At 56.1% G+C, this 17,525-nt stretch overlaps 1 protein-coding gene across 5 annotated transcripts in view; it reads left to right on the top strand.

Annotated features, from left to right (window-relative positions):
* The first annotated feature begins 3,382 nt into the window (after window positions 1-3,382).
* The window catches only part of BCL11B (BCL11 transcription factor B), a 95,485-nt gene continuing 81,342 nt past the window's right edge, over window positions 3,383-17,525 (top strand). For 2 of the 5 annotated variants that reach the window (XM_047794735.1, XM_047794733.1), the window contains exons 1-2: window positions 3,385-3,561; window positions 16,921-17,289. In XM_047794735.1, the coding sequence (XP_047650691.1) occupies window positions 3,504-3,561; window positions 16,921-17,289 (427 nt within the window). In that variant the 5' untranslated portion in view covers window positions 3,385-3,503. Of the gene's footprint in view, window positions 3,562-16,920; window positions 17,290-17,525 lie in introns of all 5 variants that reach the window. The other 3 variants (XM_047794736.1, XM_047794734.1, XM_047794737.1) reach the window with 3 other exon arrangements.

The raw sequence follows: 17,525 nt of genomic DNA, 5'->3' as shown, positions 1-17,525 counted from the left end.
CGGCGGGCGGCGGCTTGTCCAGCCCTGCGCCGGCCCGCCTGCGCGTCCCTGTTCCCGCCGTCGGGGCAGCGCGGGGCCAATGAGGAAGTGCTCCCCGGGTCAGTCGCGGCCCGCGCCGCCCCCTGCCCGCTACTTCCTGCTGGGGTGGGGCGGGGATGCCCCCTCTCCAGACCCCGCCGCCTGAACGCGCACGAGTTGGCAGCTGCAGCCAGGGCCCCCGAGCGCCCTGCGAAGTCCGCAGCGGGGCCCCCGTTCTAGGAGGGGGCTGCCCTGTTCTCTCCGGCCACAGACCGGGTCCCCAGTCCTTGTTATCTACCCTGGGAGGGTGAGGGTCGCATGTCGGGATTTCGGAAGCCGGAGCGCAGGCGGCGCGGGGCGGCAGGCAAGCCGTGACGATTGGAGTCCAGACCTGAGCCCCCTGCGCTGTGTGACCTTGGGCAGAGCGCTAACCCTCTCTGGACTTCACATCGCCAGTTCCCAGAAAGAGAGTTACCCTCTCTCCCAAATTTAAGAATGTTGGGCGAGTTGGGATGTCCGGTTTATGGTTTTCCTAAGAAGTTTATTAAAGGTGCGTGTGGCATTTTTTTCTTACTTAGGCCCCTTTCCTGGAAAGATTTTCGTGGTGGGGCTGGATGGGAGGAGAGGGCGGGGCTTCTACACTTTGGACCACGTGGAGGTGGGGTGTGGGTGGCGGGCGGTGGGCAGCAGCCTGCAGTCCGGGTTACGGGGTGTGTGTGTGTGGGGGGTGCCGACTCGCTCTCCGCCCGCCCTGCCGCACCTCCCACTCCGCCCCCTCCGCCCAGTCTCCAGCCCGCTCGCTCGTCTGCCGACCCTGCAGCCCGGTCCGCAAAACTGCATGCTAGGGCACATTTTATTGTTATTATTTTTGCGAGGGGTGGCTTGGGCAGGGAGCTCTTTCTGTCTCCTCTCACGGGCTCTGCGCTCTGTTAAGTTCTAGGTGCCGTCGCCCCACCCAAGACCCTGGGGGCGAACACCTCCCCTCCCCCCCCCCCCCCGGAAAAGGCCCCGAGGGAGACCGCGCGCCCGGAGGCGTCACGGCCTAGCCTTTCGCTCCCGCGAGGCCGCCGGAGCCCGGCCTGGGGGCGGGGTGGGGTGGGTGCAGCTGGGCTCGCGGGCGAAGCCCAGCCCTGAGCCAGGCCCCGACCCGCCCTGGCCGCCTCCCGGCCCAGACCCGGGAAACCCTGGGAAGGGCGAGGGGGCCGGCCGCGTGGCGCGCCCAGCTGGGAGGTCAGGTCGCGGAACCGATGAAGTTGGCCGCGGCCTGGGGAGAGACAGGGAGGGCGGGGGATGTCCACGCGGCCCGCGGCCTGGCCTTGTCCCCGGGCCACCGACAGGCCCCCCACAACTCCTCTTGTCCTCGCCGGGAGATGAAACGGCTGACAAGGCAGCTGCGTCCTTCCCAGTCTGACCGGCGATTTCAAGTCCTGCCCTGGGCGGAGGAGCCTTGGGGTTGGGGGGCGTTACATCCAGGTCGCACGCAGCGTTTGTCAGGAGGTGGGAGGGAACCGGGGGACCTGGGGAGGGGGGTCACCCACACGAGTGTGTTCGAAGACCCAGCCAAACCTACTGTGGGGTCACCATGTTCAAGAATCTCTCCCACGTGGAGCACCCCTGCCCCCTCACCCCCGCGCTTTGCCACAGACCTCGGCGTTGGGGGGTGGGGCCGGTGTTTGACCCCCAGGAGTTAGTGGGGGCGAGGTGAAGGGAACTCACAGATTCGGAGGAGCATTCCTTCCCAAGTGGGACTCACACAAGGTCTCACATCCCTCCCGCCCCCCCCCCATGTGCTCTTAATCTCCTCTTAGTCTCTTTTTATTTTGTCCACTTCGCTCTCCCAGAGTTTGGAATATCAGGATTTATATGGAGACACTTTTGGGAAGTTTAACCTCGACCCCTCAATGAAACAAAAGTAAAAACAACCAAGCCACTTTTCTAGGGAGATGAAGCAATTGACCACCAACCCCCCCCCCCCAGTCCCCGTGGGGACCCCAACCCTCATTCACAGCCATCTACTCCTCCCCACCCCGTCCGAAAAGGCTTTCAGATGAGTGGGTGGGGACTTGTGTTAATTCCACTTACTTCCACGCACACCGCACTCCGCCCCCCTTCTCAGGGGGTCCTGCTCCCTGGAGGGGAGGAGGGATGGAGAGGATTTTCTTTTATTTAAAAATATCCTGCCCATCGTTCTCCCCCCCCTCCCTTTTGCGCTGTCAGTGCGCAGGGAGAAGAGCCACAAAAACGCTGCACGTGTGGCCGGCCTGGACAGCGGGTGTGCGCACGGGCGAGTGTGTGTGTGTGTGTGAGTGTGTGTGCGCGCGCGCGCGAGTGTGTGTGTGTGTGTATGTGCTTTCTTGTTCTCTTACAGGGTACAATGTTAAAAAGCCACCGCTAGTCGCCCCCAGTGCTCCGACTCTCTGGGTCTTTTTGTCTCTAGTGCAGATTAAACGTCACGTCCGCACTTGAACTTGAATTTTATCCCATTGTACAGAGGCAGCCCCAGCCATAGAGAGACCGAGAGCTCCCAGAGAACCCGGACTCCGCCATCTTCACGTTGCAATCTATAGCTCCCAGTCCGCGCCCGCACCGACCCAGGCGCACTGGGCAAGCGGCCCCTCAGCCCAGCTCCCCCCGGGCCCGCGGCGCCAGGGGAGCGCTGGGGAGCGCTCGCGGGGACCCGGCAGCCTCTCCGGCCGGCGCCAGCCTGCCAGGTGAACTGGGAAGGAGCAGCTCCTGGAGTCCCCCCAGAGCCTCGGAAGGGTCAGTCTCCGAGAAAAAAACAGGCGGCCCGCAGAAAACCCAGAAACAACCGAACCGGGGCAGTTCTACATTGCTTTGGGTTTTTTGAGGGGGCGGGGTGAGGGGGTACGAGACAAGTCCCCAAGTTTTCTTTGCTTTTTTCTTTTTTTCTTCTTTTATTTTTTATTTGTTTGCATTTTTCCCCCTTCCCCCCCCCCTCCTGGTAGAAGTGCGCTCTCCACCTACCAGACCCTGAAAGAAAGTGTCAGGAGCCGGTGCAAAATCCGGTTTAAGTTCAAGAAGACATTTGGAAGTCCAGGAGGCCAAGCAGTTTGAAGAAGTGTAAGCGATTTTTTTTTCCTTCAAAAGAATATATTTTTAAAGAAACCAGCCAGTCCGCGGCAAGCAACAGATTTTTTTTTTTTTTGCCTTTCTCCTATTTTAGATCGAGAGATTTTTCTTTTTCTTTTTTCTTCTTTTTCTTTTGGCAAACAAAACAAAAAACAGCATAGAAGAAAGAGCAAAATAAAGAAGAAGAAGAGAAGGAAGAGAGGGCAAGAGAGGAAGGGGAAAAAAAAAAAACCAAAACACCAACCGGGGCAGAGGAGGAGGCGCGGCGGCGGCGGCGGCGGCGGCAGCGGCGCGGCGGCAGCAGCGGCAGCAGCAGCGGCGGCGGCTCGGACCCCCTCCCCCGGCGCCCCCATCAGTGCAGCTCTCCGGGCGATGCCAGAATAGATGCCGGGGCAATGTCCCGCCGCAAACAGGGCAACCCGCAGCACTTGTCCCAGAGGGAGCTCATCACCCGTAAGTGTCTGCGGCGTGCGCGCGAGGGGCCGGAGGATGGGGCTCCGGGGCTGGGGACACGGAGCCGGGCGCCGCCGGGCCGGTGGCCCGGGCGGCTCGCAGAGGCAGCGGCGTCGGCCCAGAGCATGGTAGGAGGGGCGGGGGGCCCTAGGAAAGTTTCTTTGCAGCCGGGGGAGTCGGGGCGCCGTGCAGTCAGACGCGCCCTGGGCTCGGGGGCCTGCGGAGCGGGCTTCGGGCCGGGGAGGGGGCGCGCAGGCTGGAGGAGGTGTGTGTGTGCGCGCGGAGCCCGGCTGGACGCTCGCCCCTCCGAGCGGCGTGTGTGGCGGCGGCGGCGCTGGTGGCGGGGTTTGGAGAGGAGGGGGAGGGGGCTGGGGGAGCGGAGGGGGAGGGGGGAGCCGGGAAGTGGGGAAAAGTTGGCGAGCGCGTGGGTCCGCGCTGACGGCGCGGGCGGAGGAGAGCGGGGTGCGCTCAGGCCTGGGGGAGACGCGGGGCGAGGGGCGGCCGCCGGCTCCGAGTCCCGGTTGCTGCACCCGGCCAGGCAGGGCGCCGGCCACGCTGGTCCTAGGATTCCGCAGCCGCCTTTCTCTCCCCTCCTCTTGCTATTTGCAAAAGAATCCAGCTGTGCGGCTGTTTGCCGGGCTCCTGCACCCCCATCCCCCATTTCCCCACCTCCGTCCGTCTCCTGGGATGATCTTGTCTTCTTTCCCCCACTCCCCAAAAAAGGTGGGGGCATCGGGGGCTGGTGAAAAATCCCCAACACGGGGGAAAAAAGGGTTGTCAGCTAGAAGTGGGAAGAGGGATGTGCTTGGAAAACAGTGAAAGAAAAAAAAAAAACAGAAAGAAAAAAAAGGAAAAAGGAGAGAGACCTATCAATCTCTTCTTACCCATCTTCCTATCTCCGAGCTTTCATCTTCCCTGTCTAAATAAACAAGGCAGGTCGCCGTGGAAATCCACTGTCTGAAATCGTGTGGATTTCAAGCAAGTGGCGGGGCGGGCAAAGTCAGGCAGCGGGGCAGAGACGCAGCAGCCTCCAGCGCCCCAGTTGGGTTTATTTAGGCACGGGGAAGAAGCTGGCGAGAGCGGGCCAGGTACGGGGTTTGCAGGGGAGCTCGCCCGGGTGCCTGCACACTTGCACCGGCGAAGGTCGGCTCGCGGCGCTCCCCGCCCGCCGCAGCCCGCGGGGCCGCTGCCTCGCGGCGCGCAAACCTTTCCCCGCGGTCTTTTCTCTCGTGGTGCCTGGGTCGCCGTTGCTGTTTTTTTTTGTTTTTTTGTTTTTTAAATCTTCGTCCCTTTCTTTCTTTTTTAAAATTGCAATAGAAATAAAACATCCTCTGGGTGCCATCGAAACCGCGGGCAGGTTGTGTGCCTTGCAATCCTTGGAGCACCTCGTCAGGCTGGGGCCGGGCTGCTGGTGGGGAGCTGGAGAGGGCTGCGCGCCCAGCCGCCGCCGAGGACTGGCGGCGGGGCGGCCGAGAGCCGAATATTTATGTTATATTTTAAAAAATTTAAATAAATAAATAAATATATAAAGGGGTTCTCCCCTCCCCTGAAAACCCAGCATAGGAGCCATCTGCTCGGAGCCTTTGCTGCTGCCATCTCTCCTTTGTTACAGCAGATACATTAGTAAGAATTTGTGAGTTTATTATTATTTTTTGGGGAGGGGAAGAGCTATTAAAGTGGGCTTGCCTTGGGAGAGGGGATGCCTTTTTGGTGGGAGGGAAGAGGCCTTCTCTTTGATTTTGCACCTTGTTAACATCAAAGAAGGTTCGCTGGTTGCATTTAAAACAAAATGTTTTGCAACCAGATCTGAGCCTGGTTTGATCAAGGTCCTTTTCACCAGTTGACATTTTGTCCTTTACCAAGCCTTAGCAATTGCTTATTCTACACCCCCCCCCCCCAGATGGTGGAGTGGCTGTTAGAATGTCTGTGCTTGCAGACGCCTAATTTCTCCTGGAGACAATTTGCCCCACGTAGCCTCTGTATATTTGCAAGGGCTGTTTTTGAGGAGGGGGATGTTGGGGGGTGGGGGTGGTCCTGGAAGGGGGAGTTGTTGGAGGGGGGGCTGCATTGCCAAGCTGGTACAGCAGCAAAGAAGCCAGGAGTGTTTGCAGTTGTGTGGAAAGGGGGAAAGAAGCAGGTAGGTTTGCTTTGCTTTTGCTCTCTCCTCTTCTGGCATATTCCTGGGACCTCAGGAGAAAGGCCTGGCCAGAAGGACTGGTGGCAGCTGGCCGTGGGGGGCGAGGGGTGTCACCTCCTTCCGTCCTTCATTTGTTCCATGGCTCTCTCAGCCTTGCTCAGAGTGGTGCTGGAAAGCCGGCTGCCGCTGAAGCAGGGGCAGAGAAGGAGAGGTGGGGAGAAGGAGACCAGAGGGCCAAGGATATCCCGTCGCCTCCTCCTTGCAGGGGCACACGGAGCCCAGGGCATGTGCAGGGGCTTAAGCAGGGAGAGTGGTCCAACCAGTTTTCAGACAAGGCTATTTATTATCCAACAGCAGCTGGCTTTTCTGTCTGTCCTGTGTCACCCGGGGATGGGGGTGCAGGCAGGGGAAAGGCAAGCTTTGGATGCACTTGAGGCTGCAGGGCCTCTTCACAAGGATGCAGGCGTCGTGGTCTTAGGGTGCTCTGGAGCCCTGGCCAACAACATGGGTGCTGTCACAGCCCTGATGGGGGGGGGGTGGGGGGAGAGGGGGGAGGCAAGGCTCCCATTTTAGATTTTAAATGTGAAAGAAGAACGCGGTTGTCTTCAGTTGGGTGGCAGCCTGCCGCCGGGCCTCAGGTTCTTTAAAGATGATGATGCAACTTAGGATAACTGACGGCCTGAGAAACACGCAGCATGGATAATCTTGGAGGGGGAGTCAGAGAAGGGCGCCGTAACGAGCTGGTTAGATGTACAGACAGGGTCTGGGAGAAGAGGGAGCAGGGAGGTAGGGGGTGGGAGACAGCTGGGGATGAAGCCCTAGGCTTCTGGTTTGTTTCACAACGTTTGACCCAGATGGATCTGGCTTTTTAAAACCAGAGGACAGCCCCAGCTATGAATACACACAAACACCACACAACACAGTGACACTTGTCAGGAGGGGAGGAAGAGGGGCAGTGGCTGGCCAGGCAGAGGCCGGGGCTGGGAGCCGGCTGAGCGCAGAGGCGAAGGAACTCTGGTCCACGCGGGAGCTCTGAGGCTCTCGGAGGAGGAGAAGTGGAGCCGGTGGTAGATGACACAAGCCCATGGAGGTGCGTGTTCAGCCAGCCACCACCAAGTTTCCTTGGACGATTAGAATTCACGCTTTTGCAAAACAACCCGAGACCCAAGATTTGACGCGGAAGTTAGGCTAACTGCGTTAATTCCATGGTTGCCTTTTAAATTAGGTTTGGCCGTAGCTGGAGGTTTTGAAGGCCGCTGTGCTTAGCATTGTGTGAACTCGCCAGGGCCTTCCATAGCTCGGGTCTGCGTATCTTTCAAAACTGGGCCTCGGATAAATTTCCCAAGACCCCGGGCCCCTCTTTTTCCTTTGGTGGGGGGTGGGGGCAAGTGAAGTTTGTGTCCTTGTGCACAGAAGGGAACCCCGTATCATTAAAAGTGTGACAGAAGTCAGCTGCCTTGCTTCTGAGGGAGGATAAAGATGTGTTCATCAGAGGTGTTATCCAGGCTGATTTTATTCATTTGTAATTCACACCTGAGAGAAAACAGCCATGAGCATATTTTAACAACCCGGAAGATTTTTAAAGGGGTCGTCTTTCCTTTCCCAAATATTATGTGCAGATGCATATTCATTTTTGTTTGTTTGATTGAGGGCGGGAGATTGCTCTCTGTCCGTGCTTTGGCCTTGGCCAGTTTTGTCTGGCCTTCCAAATATTTCACAACCGAAAACGAGTAATTTCTTAAGTGCTAGAGTGAATGCAGTTGCTTTGGTGAAGCCGGCCTTGGGAACGTGGAGACAGGGGGAAATGGCTGGGTGGTGAGGCTTTGCTGAACGTGGTGCAGGACCCGACGGGTCTTAGTGACCGAAGGAAGGGCCAGCTTCGGGTGCATTGGACAGTAATGAGATTTCTGTCTCAGGTGAGCTAGAAGCTCGCCAGAACCGTTTCCAGATCAGTTTCCGACTGCAGACCGAGCCCGCAGGTTGCTCGTGCCTTCTCGGCATCAAGCTCCTGGCGCTGTCTCTGGGCTTAGCACGCGGCTCACACCAGCCTTCCCTTGCCCCTTTTCATCTCTTTTCCCCATCACTTTGCATTCTCTGTTGCTTGTTGTGATAAAATACTTTCCAAAATAAACTTTCAGTTGAATTGGCTTTGGGTTGATGGCAAGGCTGCAACGCCCAGCCGCGCCTGGCACCACTTGGCAGCTAGGGGGAGCTCGGTGCCCGTGTCATCCGTGGAGCCGCCGTGCGAGGGGCCGGATCCGGCTTCCATCAGCCGCCAAAGCAGTTTACGTTGCTGCAAAATGTCTTAAGTGTGAAGTTGTAATATTGATTTTCCTGCAGAGATTCGAGCAGGACAGAATGAGAATATAAGTTTGAGAAATCTATTTTCAAGCTATGGGCATTGATTTACAAGCCCTCAGGAGGCAGATGAGGGCAAGTTTCTTTTTCTTTCCTTTTCATTGTTTTAAAAAAATGAAACAATTAACAATTGTTAGTTTTTATCGGGTGTGTCCCCCCCCCCCATTCCCCCCCCCCTTAGTCTGTGGTCTTGACTTTCTGAAAATTCCACTTGGCCGTTGAGACACTCATGCTGGGGCGAGGGGGTCTGGGAAGAGGGAACCTCATTTTGCTGCTTCCTGGGGTGTATGTCACTGACCCAGGGCTCTGCCGAGAATCACTGCTTTGGGAGAGTCATGTATCTAAAACAGCTTGATGAATGGCAATCCTTTCAGCTCAGATTTTATAACACTTGGATTTCTCCATTCCGTTTATTAGGTCATGTTCCTTCTGTACTAAGGGAAATAGCACCAGTCCCCAAAGAGATAAAATGCCAACTCGAATAACACGTGCAACTTGGTTTGGAAGGGGTATATGCTTGCTAGACCCAGCGTGGCTAATACCTTTCACCCCAAAGGGTGCCCTTACCGGATGGCTTTTAATGAGACCGTGTCTCCCCTAACCGTGTCATTTCGTGCGGGGGAATAGGTGTGCTTTTGATCACCAGATTTCTGCGTCTCTAACGTCTTCTCCAAGTTCAAGAAATCTGCAGACAGCACAGTTAACCCTGAGTCTCACGCTTGAGTTCAGTATCTGGGCAGAGGAGGTTCCACGGCGACAGGAAAGGAGTGCTTTATTCTAACCTGAAAGAGAAATAAATTAGGTCAGACAAAAGCCTGGCGCTGTCATCAGCCCGAGAAGGAGCCTTCACTTCCCAGGACGGAGGGCCGGCCATTTATCTGATGATCTCTCTACTTCATTGACGGTTTGAATCGAGCCGGTGGTAAGCATACTGCAGCAGCGAGAGCGTGTTTGACAACTCAGAGAGGAAGCGTCCCTGTCACTTCGAAGCCTTGGGCTTGGGCAGTGGCCTCTGGCCTGCAGGAAACTGTTACACAGATTCATTTCAGAAATCCCCAATCCTTTGCCTTGGAACTTGGGGGAGTTTTACCACAGAGAGGGCAGTGTTTGAAGGAGAAAAAAAAAAAAAAAAAAAGGACAGATACGGGGCAGAGGAAAGATGGGGTCGAGGATGTGGTTCTTGACCTTTGGGCACAATCCCTTGCGTCTGCTCTGGGTTACAGAAGGCCCCTCTGGCTGTCCGGTTAGATCCGCCTTTAGCTGAAACTCTCCAAGGACTTGGGACGAGGAGGTTTCATGCTGTCATCACACCTGGGAGGACGAGGGAAAGTCAGTGCTCTTTGGGGACGGTGCCCTGTCCCGCCTCGTCTAGTTAGGGATGCCCGCCCAGCATCCTTCTCTGAAGATGGTGTCAGCTTTAGGCCGAGTGGCATTTTTTTTTTCTCCCCCCTTGGGGAGCGGGCACAGAAGAATACCAGGAGTGAATGTTTGTGTCCCCCAGCTGCTCTGCGTCTGGCTTTGTCACTTTCCGGTGCTCTTTATTGACTCATGATGGGGCCTGGGCTGGGGGGGGGGTGTTGGGTCCGCCACCCCCTGCTTCCCATCCCACGAAGCTTTCTTCCTTCCCAGGGAACCAAGTCAGGGAGAACTTGAGAGTTTTTCCCTCCTCCCCAAGAAAAGGCATTTGTTGACCGCCCCCCTAGGAGCGGTCGTTTTCCCCAGGCGTGTATAAAAAGTGCCGCGAGCAGCGTATTTGGAGAGACATGAAAGCAGAGGGACATACTTCTTGCGTCTTCTGCACGAGCCAGGGAGGGGGGTGAGGGGGACAGCATCGTTTTTACGGGCAAAAGTGACACCAGATCGCGGTTTGATTAATGGTCCTACATTCACGGGGACTTGCGTCCGGCATTTTGACATATGCAAGTCTTTTGTGTAGTTGCTGAAATTCAAGAAATTCATTCTTTATTTCTTTTTTTCCCAGGCGGCTGATAATCTGCTCGGGTGTTGCATTAGCCAGCCCGGGCTCTTTTATGATAATGAAAACCCAGACCACACAAAATTAGGTAACTTGAAAGTTAAAAAAAAAAAAAAATCCTCTGTTTTACACAACATTTTTATGACCCCCGTCGACTGAACTGCTGAAATACAAACCCATCTGAGAATGTTCTAACGAGTTCTCGTCCAAAACAACATGCGGATAGGACTCAGGAAAGTTGAATGCCAGGGTTCTTGTGAGGAACGTGTACCTTAGAAATGGATGCACGCCTAAGATTTTTTTTTTTCTTTTAAAGGGAGGGGACCATGTTTAAATGTCTACCCTGGAAATAAGATGTTGAAAGCAGCTTCGGTCCTTGCTAGTCTGCTGTCAGCCTCCGAGAAGCTCCTCCAGTTAAAGGCAGGCAGTTTGGAGTCCTGTTTGCGGGGGTCCTTCTTTCCTTCTGTGTGGCACCTTTGCAAACGCACAGCATTAAATAAAACAAATCTCTTTGTGGAGCCTCAAAGGATGCTTTTATATCGCATCATTATGGGCCCCCTTGTGTCTCTGAAGCTTTAAGGCGTTTGCAGTTTTACAGACTCTTCTGAATGTGTTGAGAAGGATATCTGGAGTGATAAATTTTTTCTTTAAAGAACTATTTTGTTTATCAAAACAGAGGTCACTCCATTCTTTGGCATCATGGGCCTGACCTTCTTTTTTCCTTAGAAACCCTGTCGTCATGGCTGGGCTCTGGGAATATACCTGAACGCTGCTTTTCTTCTTCCCTGGGTCTTGCTCCTGCTTCTCGTCTCCGGAGCTCAGTTTTGGGGGATCTGGCGAGATGGATGCCGTGGGGGAGTGGGGAGAGGGGGCTCACAGACTGTGAGCAAGTTGTGGTGTGTTTCAGGGAGCTGGTTTTGATCTGCCCAAGGATCCTGAAACCAGGCTGGGGGCGTGGAAGACGTGTGTGTCTCTGGGGGAGCTCGCCACAGCCTCGGAAGTCCCTGCCTGGAGCCTACTGGCTGGGTCCTGCCTACACCCAAACCTCTCCTTGGTCAGGAATCCCCACGTGCAGGCGCAGCCAGCCAGACCCCGGGTCCTTTTCATGGGAAGCGAAATCCATGTTTCGCATAGGTCCCCACACCCTTCTCTCGGCCCTGATGCCAGAGACCTTGCTCATTTCATCTTGAGGTGTGTGCTGTGTTTGGCACCGAGCAGGCAGGGGCCTCGTGGGCTCCTGTCCCTCCGGCCCATTTGAGGGTGCTGGGGGGGTGGTCTTTCAGGGTCTCAGGGAGGCTCAGGGCCTGGACCTCCAGGGATGTGGCATCCGGAAGGGGCCGGAGTCCTCCCTCCGCCCTGTCTCCTTGGAGGGCAGGAAGTCTGGGAGGGGATGGAGGCAGGAGTTTGGTGGGCACATGGGGCCGGGACCCGGGTTGTGGCCCCCACCCTTGGACACGCCCTGACTCTTTGCGGCCCGTGAGGGCCTCCCTGGGAACAAGTGCCCGGCCAGGCCGAGGCTCCCCCGTTACGTCTGACCCCTCTGCCGGGCCCTGTGTGCAGAGAACTTCATAAAGCCTCTTGTCGTGCTTGCAGCGTCATCTAGTCTAGATTATTTTCTCCACCAAGAATTGACCCCTCCTCTCTCCCGTCTCCCCCCTCCCACCCCCCTCTCCCCACGGTGGTTATTTTCTCTTGGATCCAATAAATTAAAAATTGCTGGCAGCTCAGAAAGTGTTGTGCTCCGTCGGGTGCGTGTTTGGGTGGCGTTTAGGTGTCACAGGGGTCTTGGCCCCTCCCTCCCTCCCTGCGCGTTCACCGGGAGGAGAATGAAAAGATCCTTTTGCAGATTATTGGTGAGCCTGGACTGGCTGGCAAAGGCCCCGGCTTCGTAGCAAGCAGGTGTAAAAGTCTCCAGTCGGATACAGAGCTCCGGCGTGTGGAAGCTTGCTGAACCTTTCTTGTAAACACGCGTACAAATAGCATAGTGGCTGTGACGTTGGTGGCACACGATTTGGAGAGCTTGGCACCCCTCCGCCCACATCCTTCCCCTACCCATCCCCCCCCCCCACCCTCGGAGACCCTAATTCGACATCTCCTTCTCCTGGTCTGTGGCTTAGCCATTAAAGATAGGGATTGGGGTTTGAATCAGTGCCGGGTTACGGGGGCTGTGTGTTCAGCCGGACACACACGCTGTGCTCTGGGGACAGCAGGAGGCCGGCCCCTTGGCTGGAATGCCCCCAAGGGCAGGTGCAGGGGCAGTTGTTAGAGGAGAAGCCGGGGCGGGTGGGGCCCTTGGAACCCAGCGTGCGAGGAAATCGCTGGCCAGGTAAGGCTGCTAAGCCTTTGCAGCTGCTGGGGGCCTGTGGGCTGCTTGGCCGGGCCGGTGCTCATGGTGCCTTTTCCATTTCTGTCTTCTGCCCAAATTCCTTCCCAGCCAGGCTGAGGCTTGGAGGAGTTGGCGTCAGGATCAAGTGCTTCCCCAGCCACTTAACAACAGTGTCCATTATTATCTGTGAACCCTGATTTCATTGCTTCTAAATGCATTTAGCAGCCGGGAGGAGGCCTAGGCTTGTAAATTAAATGTGGTTTTGTTGTAAAAAGAACATGAACTCAGAGTCCGCGTGTGCATATGGGTAAATATACATTTGTCCACGTGCTTTGGGATTCCACGTGGCAGAAGAACCCACCTCAGCCTGGCTTCTGACATCGAAACAAGTTGTCTGCTGTCCTCATTCATTTTCCCTCTTAACGAGTCCAACATTTTAGCAAAAAGCCCTCTCCTTTCCTCGGCTCGGAATAGTGAAGGCAGCAGTGTTTTCCGGGGCTGCCTGACACTTGGGGAGTTTTTCACGAAAGCGGAAATCAGCGCAGGGGAAAAATACTGCCCCTTGGTCGTCTTCTTTTGAAGCCTGAGTGGGCCGGGCAAGGGCAGCCCCGGGGGCTGGTTGGTGGGATCTGGGAATTCCAAAGGCTGTTTTGTTTGTATGTGGCTCCTCCATCTCCTGGTGCTTTCTGTCTCTGGGTGGCAGTTTGGGCCATCCTGCCTGTCACCGCAGAGGCCCCGTTCTCTGAGGCTGTGCGGGGCTGCGGGGCCCCAGCCAGGTGGTCGCGGGACACAGGGAGGAGGGCTCTGGGGGGTGGGTGGGGGCAGGCCCATCTCACTGTGCCCATCTCTGAGCTTGGCCAGGTGGCTCTTTCTCCTTTTATTTCTTCCATCAGAGCCAGGGTTCTAAGAAGGGACACACACACACACACACACACACACACACACACACACACACACACTCACACACTCAGACACATGCACGCGCACACCCCACACGCCCAGCTCGGTATCCGCCTGCCAGCGGAAATGAAACCACAGCCCGTCTTTGGGGGGTGTCTCCTACGGCCTTGAGAATGAGATTCAGTAAAGCTGTGTTGGTCCCCCCCACCCCTGGTCTGACCTAAAAGTTTGACAGTTTGGGGGTTCAGGGTGACCCTGCCGCCTGAACCCTGGGGAGGGGCGGGTGACGTTGCTCCCTTCCTGGCAAATGCCTCCAGCAGCAGCTCAGAGCTCCCCGCCCCCTGGGGCGGGAAGAGGAAGCCGAGCTCCTGGGCGTTGGGAGAATGTCCCCTGTCATCCTTGGGAGTCTGACTTTCAACACTGCAAGTGGGAGTGGGGAGAGGTTTTGGTGTGTCTTCTCCTGGACATCCTTGGCGGAGGCAGTGAGCCGGGCCTGGGTCTGGAGAGGGGGTGGGGGGCCCCAGTTCAGGGCTGTCTGCCCATCCGGGCCCTCCGCAGAGGCCGACTGCCCGGGCTGCTTGGCTGCGAGGGGGCTGGAGGCAGAAATCAGACCTGTGCTCAGTGAACGGCTTCGGATACTTTCAAACTCAATTACGGGGGCTCACAGGGCTTGCTGCATGAGGAAAGCGAAAAGGCAGGGACTGCCAAATAAAGGAAAGAATACCAGATGTTACCAAAAGAAGGGGGGGGGTGGAGGAAAAAGGAAAACGCGCTGGTACAGAGTCCTCAGCAAAAGATGGAAGAGAGGGAGGAACACTTGCGAACAGGCCTGCCTGTCCTTTGCTAATTTCTACAGTAGCCTCTGTTCCTTTCGAGTGAGAAAATAAACTTGAAATGAGGTAGCTTCCAGCCCCCTAGCAAAGAGGAGCTGCTCCTGCATCGCAGAACTCCCACCGGGAAAAAAGGACGGACGAAGCCAGCCGAAAAAGTTAATGAAAAGCCAAACCAAAGGAAAACCAAACGAGGAAACCAAAGATGAAATTAGACGACGGCAAACACCTCCCCTGCTCTCTGAAAGGATGATCCAGTTGGGATGTGGCTGGATGAGCTGTTGTCTTTGTTTATTTTTTTATCAGATGCCCTTACGGATGCGGCCAGGTGCCAGGCCCCCTCCGGAGGGCCAAGACCTCCGCCCTCCCTCTCACAGACTCACCCTGGTTTCATGTGAATTCTCAATTTCATTTTGTCCCTTTTTGCTTTTTAGCTCATTTCCTTTGTGCCCCTCTCTCTCGCTCTCTCTCTCTTTTTTTTAACAAAACAATATTTTGACATCCTCCTCCTATGTATTAGAGTTCCTTCTCTGGAAATGGCGTACAATACATCCTTATATTTCTAAAGAACTGTTTTCACAGCCCTCTCCTTTGGCTCTGAAATTATGTATATGTAATTGGTAATTAAAGGTGCGAGCTTTTCAATATAAACAGTATTGCTCAATGTTAGATCATTAAAGGGAAAAGAGGCACCGAATAATTACCTTTTACGTTCTGACAAACCGTTCGAGGGAACCCAGTCCCCCCTAGAACCACTGTTGGGTGTGAGGGTTGTGATTACATTTGAAGGCCTGGCCAAGCATCTTTTCATAAAATAAATTGGTAAATTAATTATGTAGCATTGTCTTCCAACTCCGTTTTCAAGTCAACTCCGATTTTCTTTTTCAAGGGTAATGAATGGTTCCTCGGGCCGCCTTTGTGCCCACTGCTTCTCTTACCTTATAGGTTCTTTTTGTGAGAGGTACGCAGACGAGGGCTTTCGGATTTCCTCATCTGTGGGGTGTTTTTGTCCTGCCGCCTTTTCTGCGCGGGCTACCAGGGCTCTGGTGGCTTTTCTGGGAGCACAGGGGGGATCTCAGATTGTCACGTCCCGTCTCCGCAAGACCTGCGCACCCACCCGCACACACCCAGCTCACACACGTGTTGCACGTCCTGTGCCATCTACCCCCCCCACCCGGTCTTAGGCGTGGACCCTCGCGGGCCCTGAAGAAGCTGGTGTTCAGAAACTACACAGCAGTGATTTCCATGTAGGATGGAAGATGCCACAGAATTTTTTCCTTAAATTATCTGTTCTTTGGCGCTGGCCCGTCCATAACTTCACTGCCAGGGAATGTGTTTGCCTCTGCCTCGGTTCTTCCCTCTGTTGTCCTGTGGTTTTCATTAGCCTTTCCTGAATGCCACACCACGTCAAGTGTACCTGCCTCCTCGGGTTTCAGACCTCTGGCTGGCCCCTCTGAAGACCCCGCCGCCCCTTGTGCTGCCTACACGGCTACCGACATTTGTTCTCGAAAAATTCCACCCAGAATTGGCTCAGACCTGGAGGACAAGCAGCCTCGCTGTCTGCTCCCCTTATAATGACACTTTTGGCGGCCGCGTCTCCCACTTTCCCCCCGAGGGGGTCACTGCTTTTGGAGGCATTTATTCGCTGCAGATATTTGGGTCCCCTGCCCCCTCCAAAAAACCAAAAAAACAAAAAACAGAAAGAAAGAAAGAAATATATGGGCTGCTAGAGAAATATGAACATGTACAGCCCATTGAAAGAGTGGTGTGTCATCTGCCAAGAAACGCTTGCGGCGTCTGAAGAATTATTTTCTCCTCTTTCTTTTTTCCGGGAGTTGAAAATAACACCAACCAACAAAAAACGGACTGCGGGGGAGTGGGTGAGTGTTGGAACATCTACAAAGCAGTGGCCGTCTGACCAGGAGCAGAGCGTGTGGCAGGAGAGCCAGCTCCCCCTTTCAGCCGGCCGGCCTGCCGCGTCGCGTCTCTTCCCCGCGTTGTTGTTGTGGTGGTTGTTCTTTCCTTGGGTTTTTCTTTTTGAACCAACCTGTCACTTGTTGCTGTCGGAGCCTGTGGGCTTCTTTCTCTCGTAAGGCCTGGCCTGGCCCTCCCTCGGCAGCCCGGCAGCCCGTCTGAGTTTTGGTTTCCTTGTCTGATGTGCCCGCCAGGGCGCAGGTAGGGGAATGCGAGCAGGCCGCTCATGAATGGGGGAGGACGTGAATGAAAGGGGGGAGGGACGGGGGAGGGCAGCTCGCAGGGAGAAACAGCTCTGGCTCACAGTTGTCAGCCTTGGCCGCCCAGCGGCATCACCTGGGAATCTTCAAAAAAAAAAAAAAAAAAAAAAGCAGCCTGATGTGTGGCTCTCGATGTATTTGGTTTGGGGTGCTCCCTGGACGTCGAGGCGGGGGGTTCAGAGCTTCCCGGTGATTCCCAGATGTCACAGGGTCTCAGGGATATCTCTCTAGCTGAGCCTGCCAGGTTGGGCCAGAAACCAGGCTGTGTGTGGACATATGTGCACGTGGACATGTGTGTGTGTGTGTGTCCCGCACGCCATGTTGAGAGTGAAATTGGCAGGAAATAAACGAGAGAGCAGTTAAGATCTGCGCTGCTGAAGCCACAACCTCTGGGAGCTGCAGTGGGCTCCTGGGGCCTTGGTTTGCCCACCCGTCGCACGCAGGGGTCCTGGGAGGGACGTGGTGGTGACCTCTCGGCAGCCCGCGGCGGGGGGGGCTGCCTCCTGGTGGGGACGGGTTGGAAGGAGCGACGGGTCCTGTGACTGCCTAAGCCCATCTTGTCTTCTCTGCCCCCCTCCCCTCCCCCTTTCTCTCTCCAGCAGAACCTGACCATGTGGAGGCCGCCATCCTCGAAGAAGACGAGGGTCTGGAGATAGAAGAGCCCAGCGGCCTGGGGCTGATGGTGGCAGGCCCCGACCCTGACCTGCTCACCTGTGGACAGTGTCAGATGAACTTCCCCCTGGGGGACATCCTGGTTTTTATAGAGCACAAGAAGAAGCAGTGTGGCGGCAGCCTGGGTGCCTGCTACGACAAAGGCCTGGACAAGGGCAGTCCGCCGCCCTCCTCACGCTCCGAGCTCAGGAAGGTGTCCGAGCCGGTGGAGATCGGCATCCAGGTCACCCCCGACGAAGATGACCACCTGCTCTCGCCCACAAAAGGCATCTGCCCCAAGCAGGAGAACATGGCAGGTATGGAACGCGGGGCTCGCCCGGCCGCTGCCGAAGCCACCTCCCGGGTCCCACGCCCGCCTGGGCCCCTCGCTCTGCAGGGTGTCGGTGCTCGAAGGGCCCAAGGACCCCCCCGGATGGGGCCACCAGGCGGGCTCGCCCTGGCCCAGGGGCCGCCGTCCAGGTCTCCGGAGGAGACGGGCCGGAGTGGGGCTCAGAGCGGCCCAGCGGGCTGATGGTTGCTCAGTCGTTGGTCG

The sequence above is a fragment of the Phacochoerus africanus genome, chromosome 9 (genome assembly GCF_016906955.1).
Source record: "Phacochoerus africanus isolate WHEZ1 chromosome 9, ROS_Pafr_v1, whole genome shotgun sequence".
In the NCBI taxonomy this organism is placed as follows: Eukaryota; Metazoa; Chordata; class Mammalia; order Artiodactyla; family Suidae; genus Phacochoerus; species Phacochoerus africanus.
Note: the sequence above shows the minus strand (reverse complement) of the source record. Positions and strands in the feature narration are given on the sequence as shown.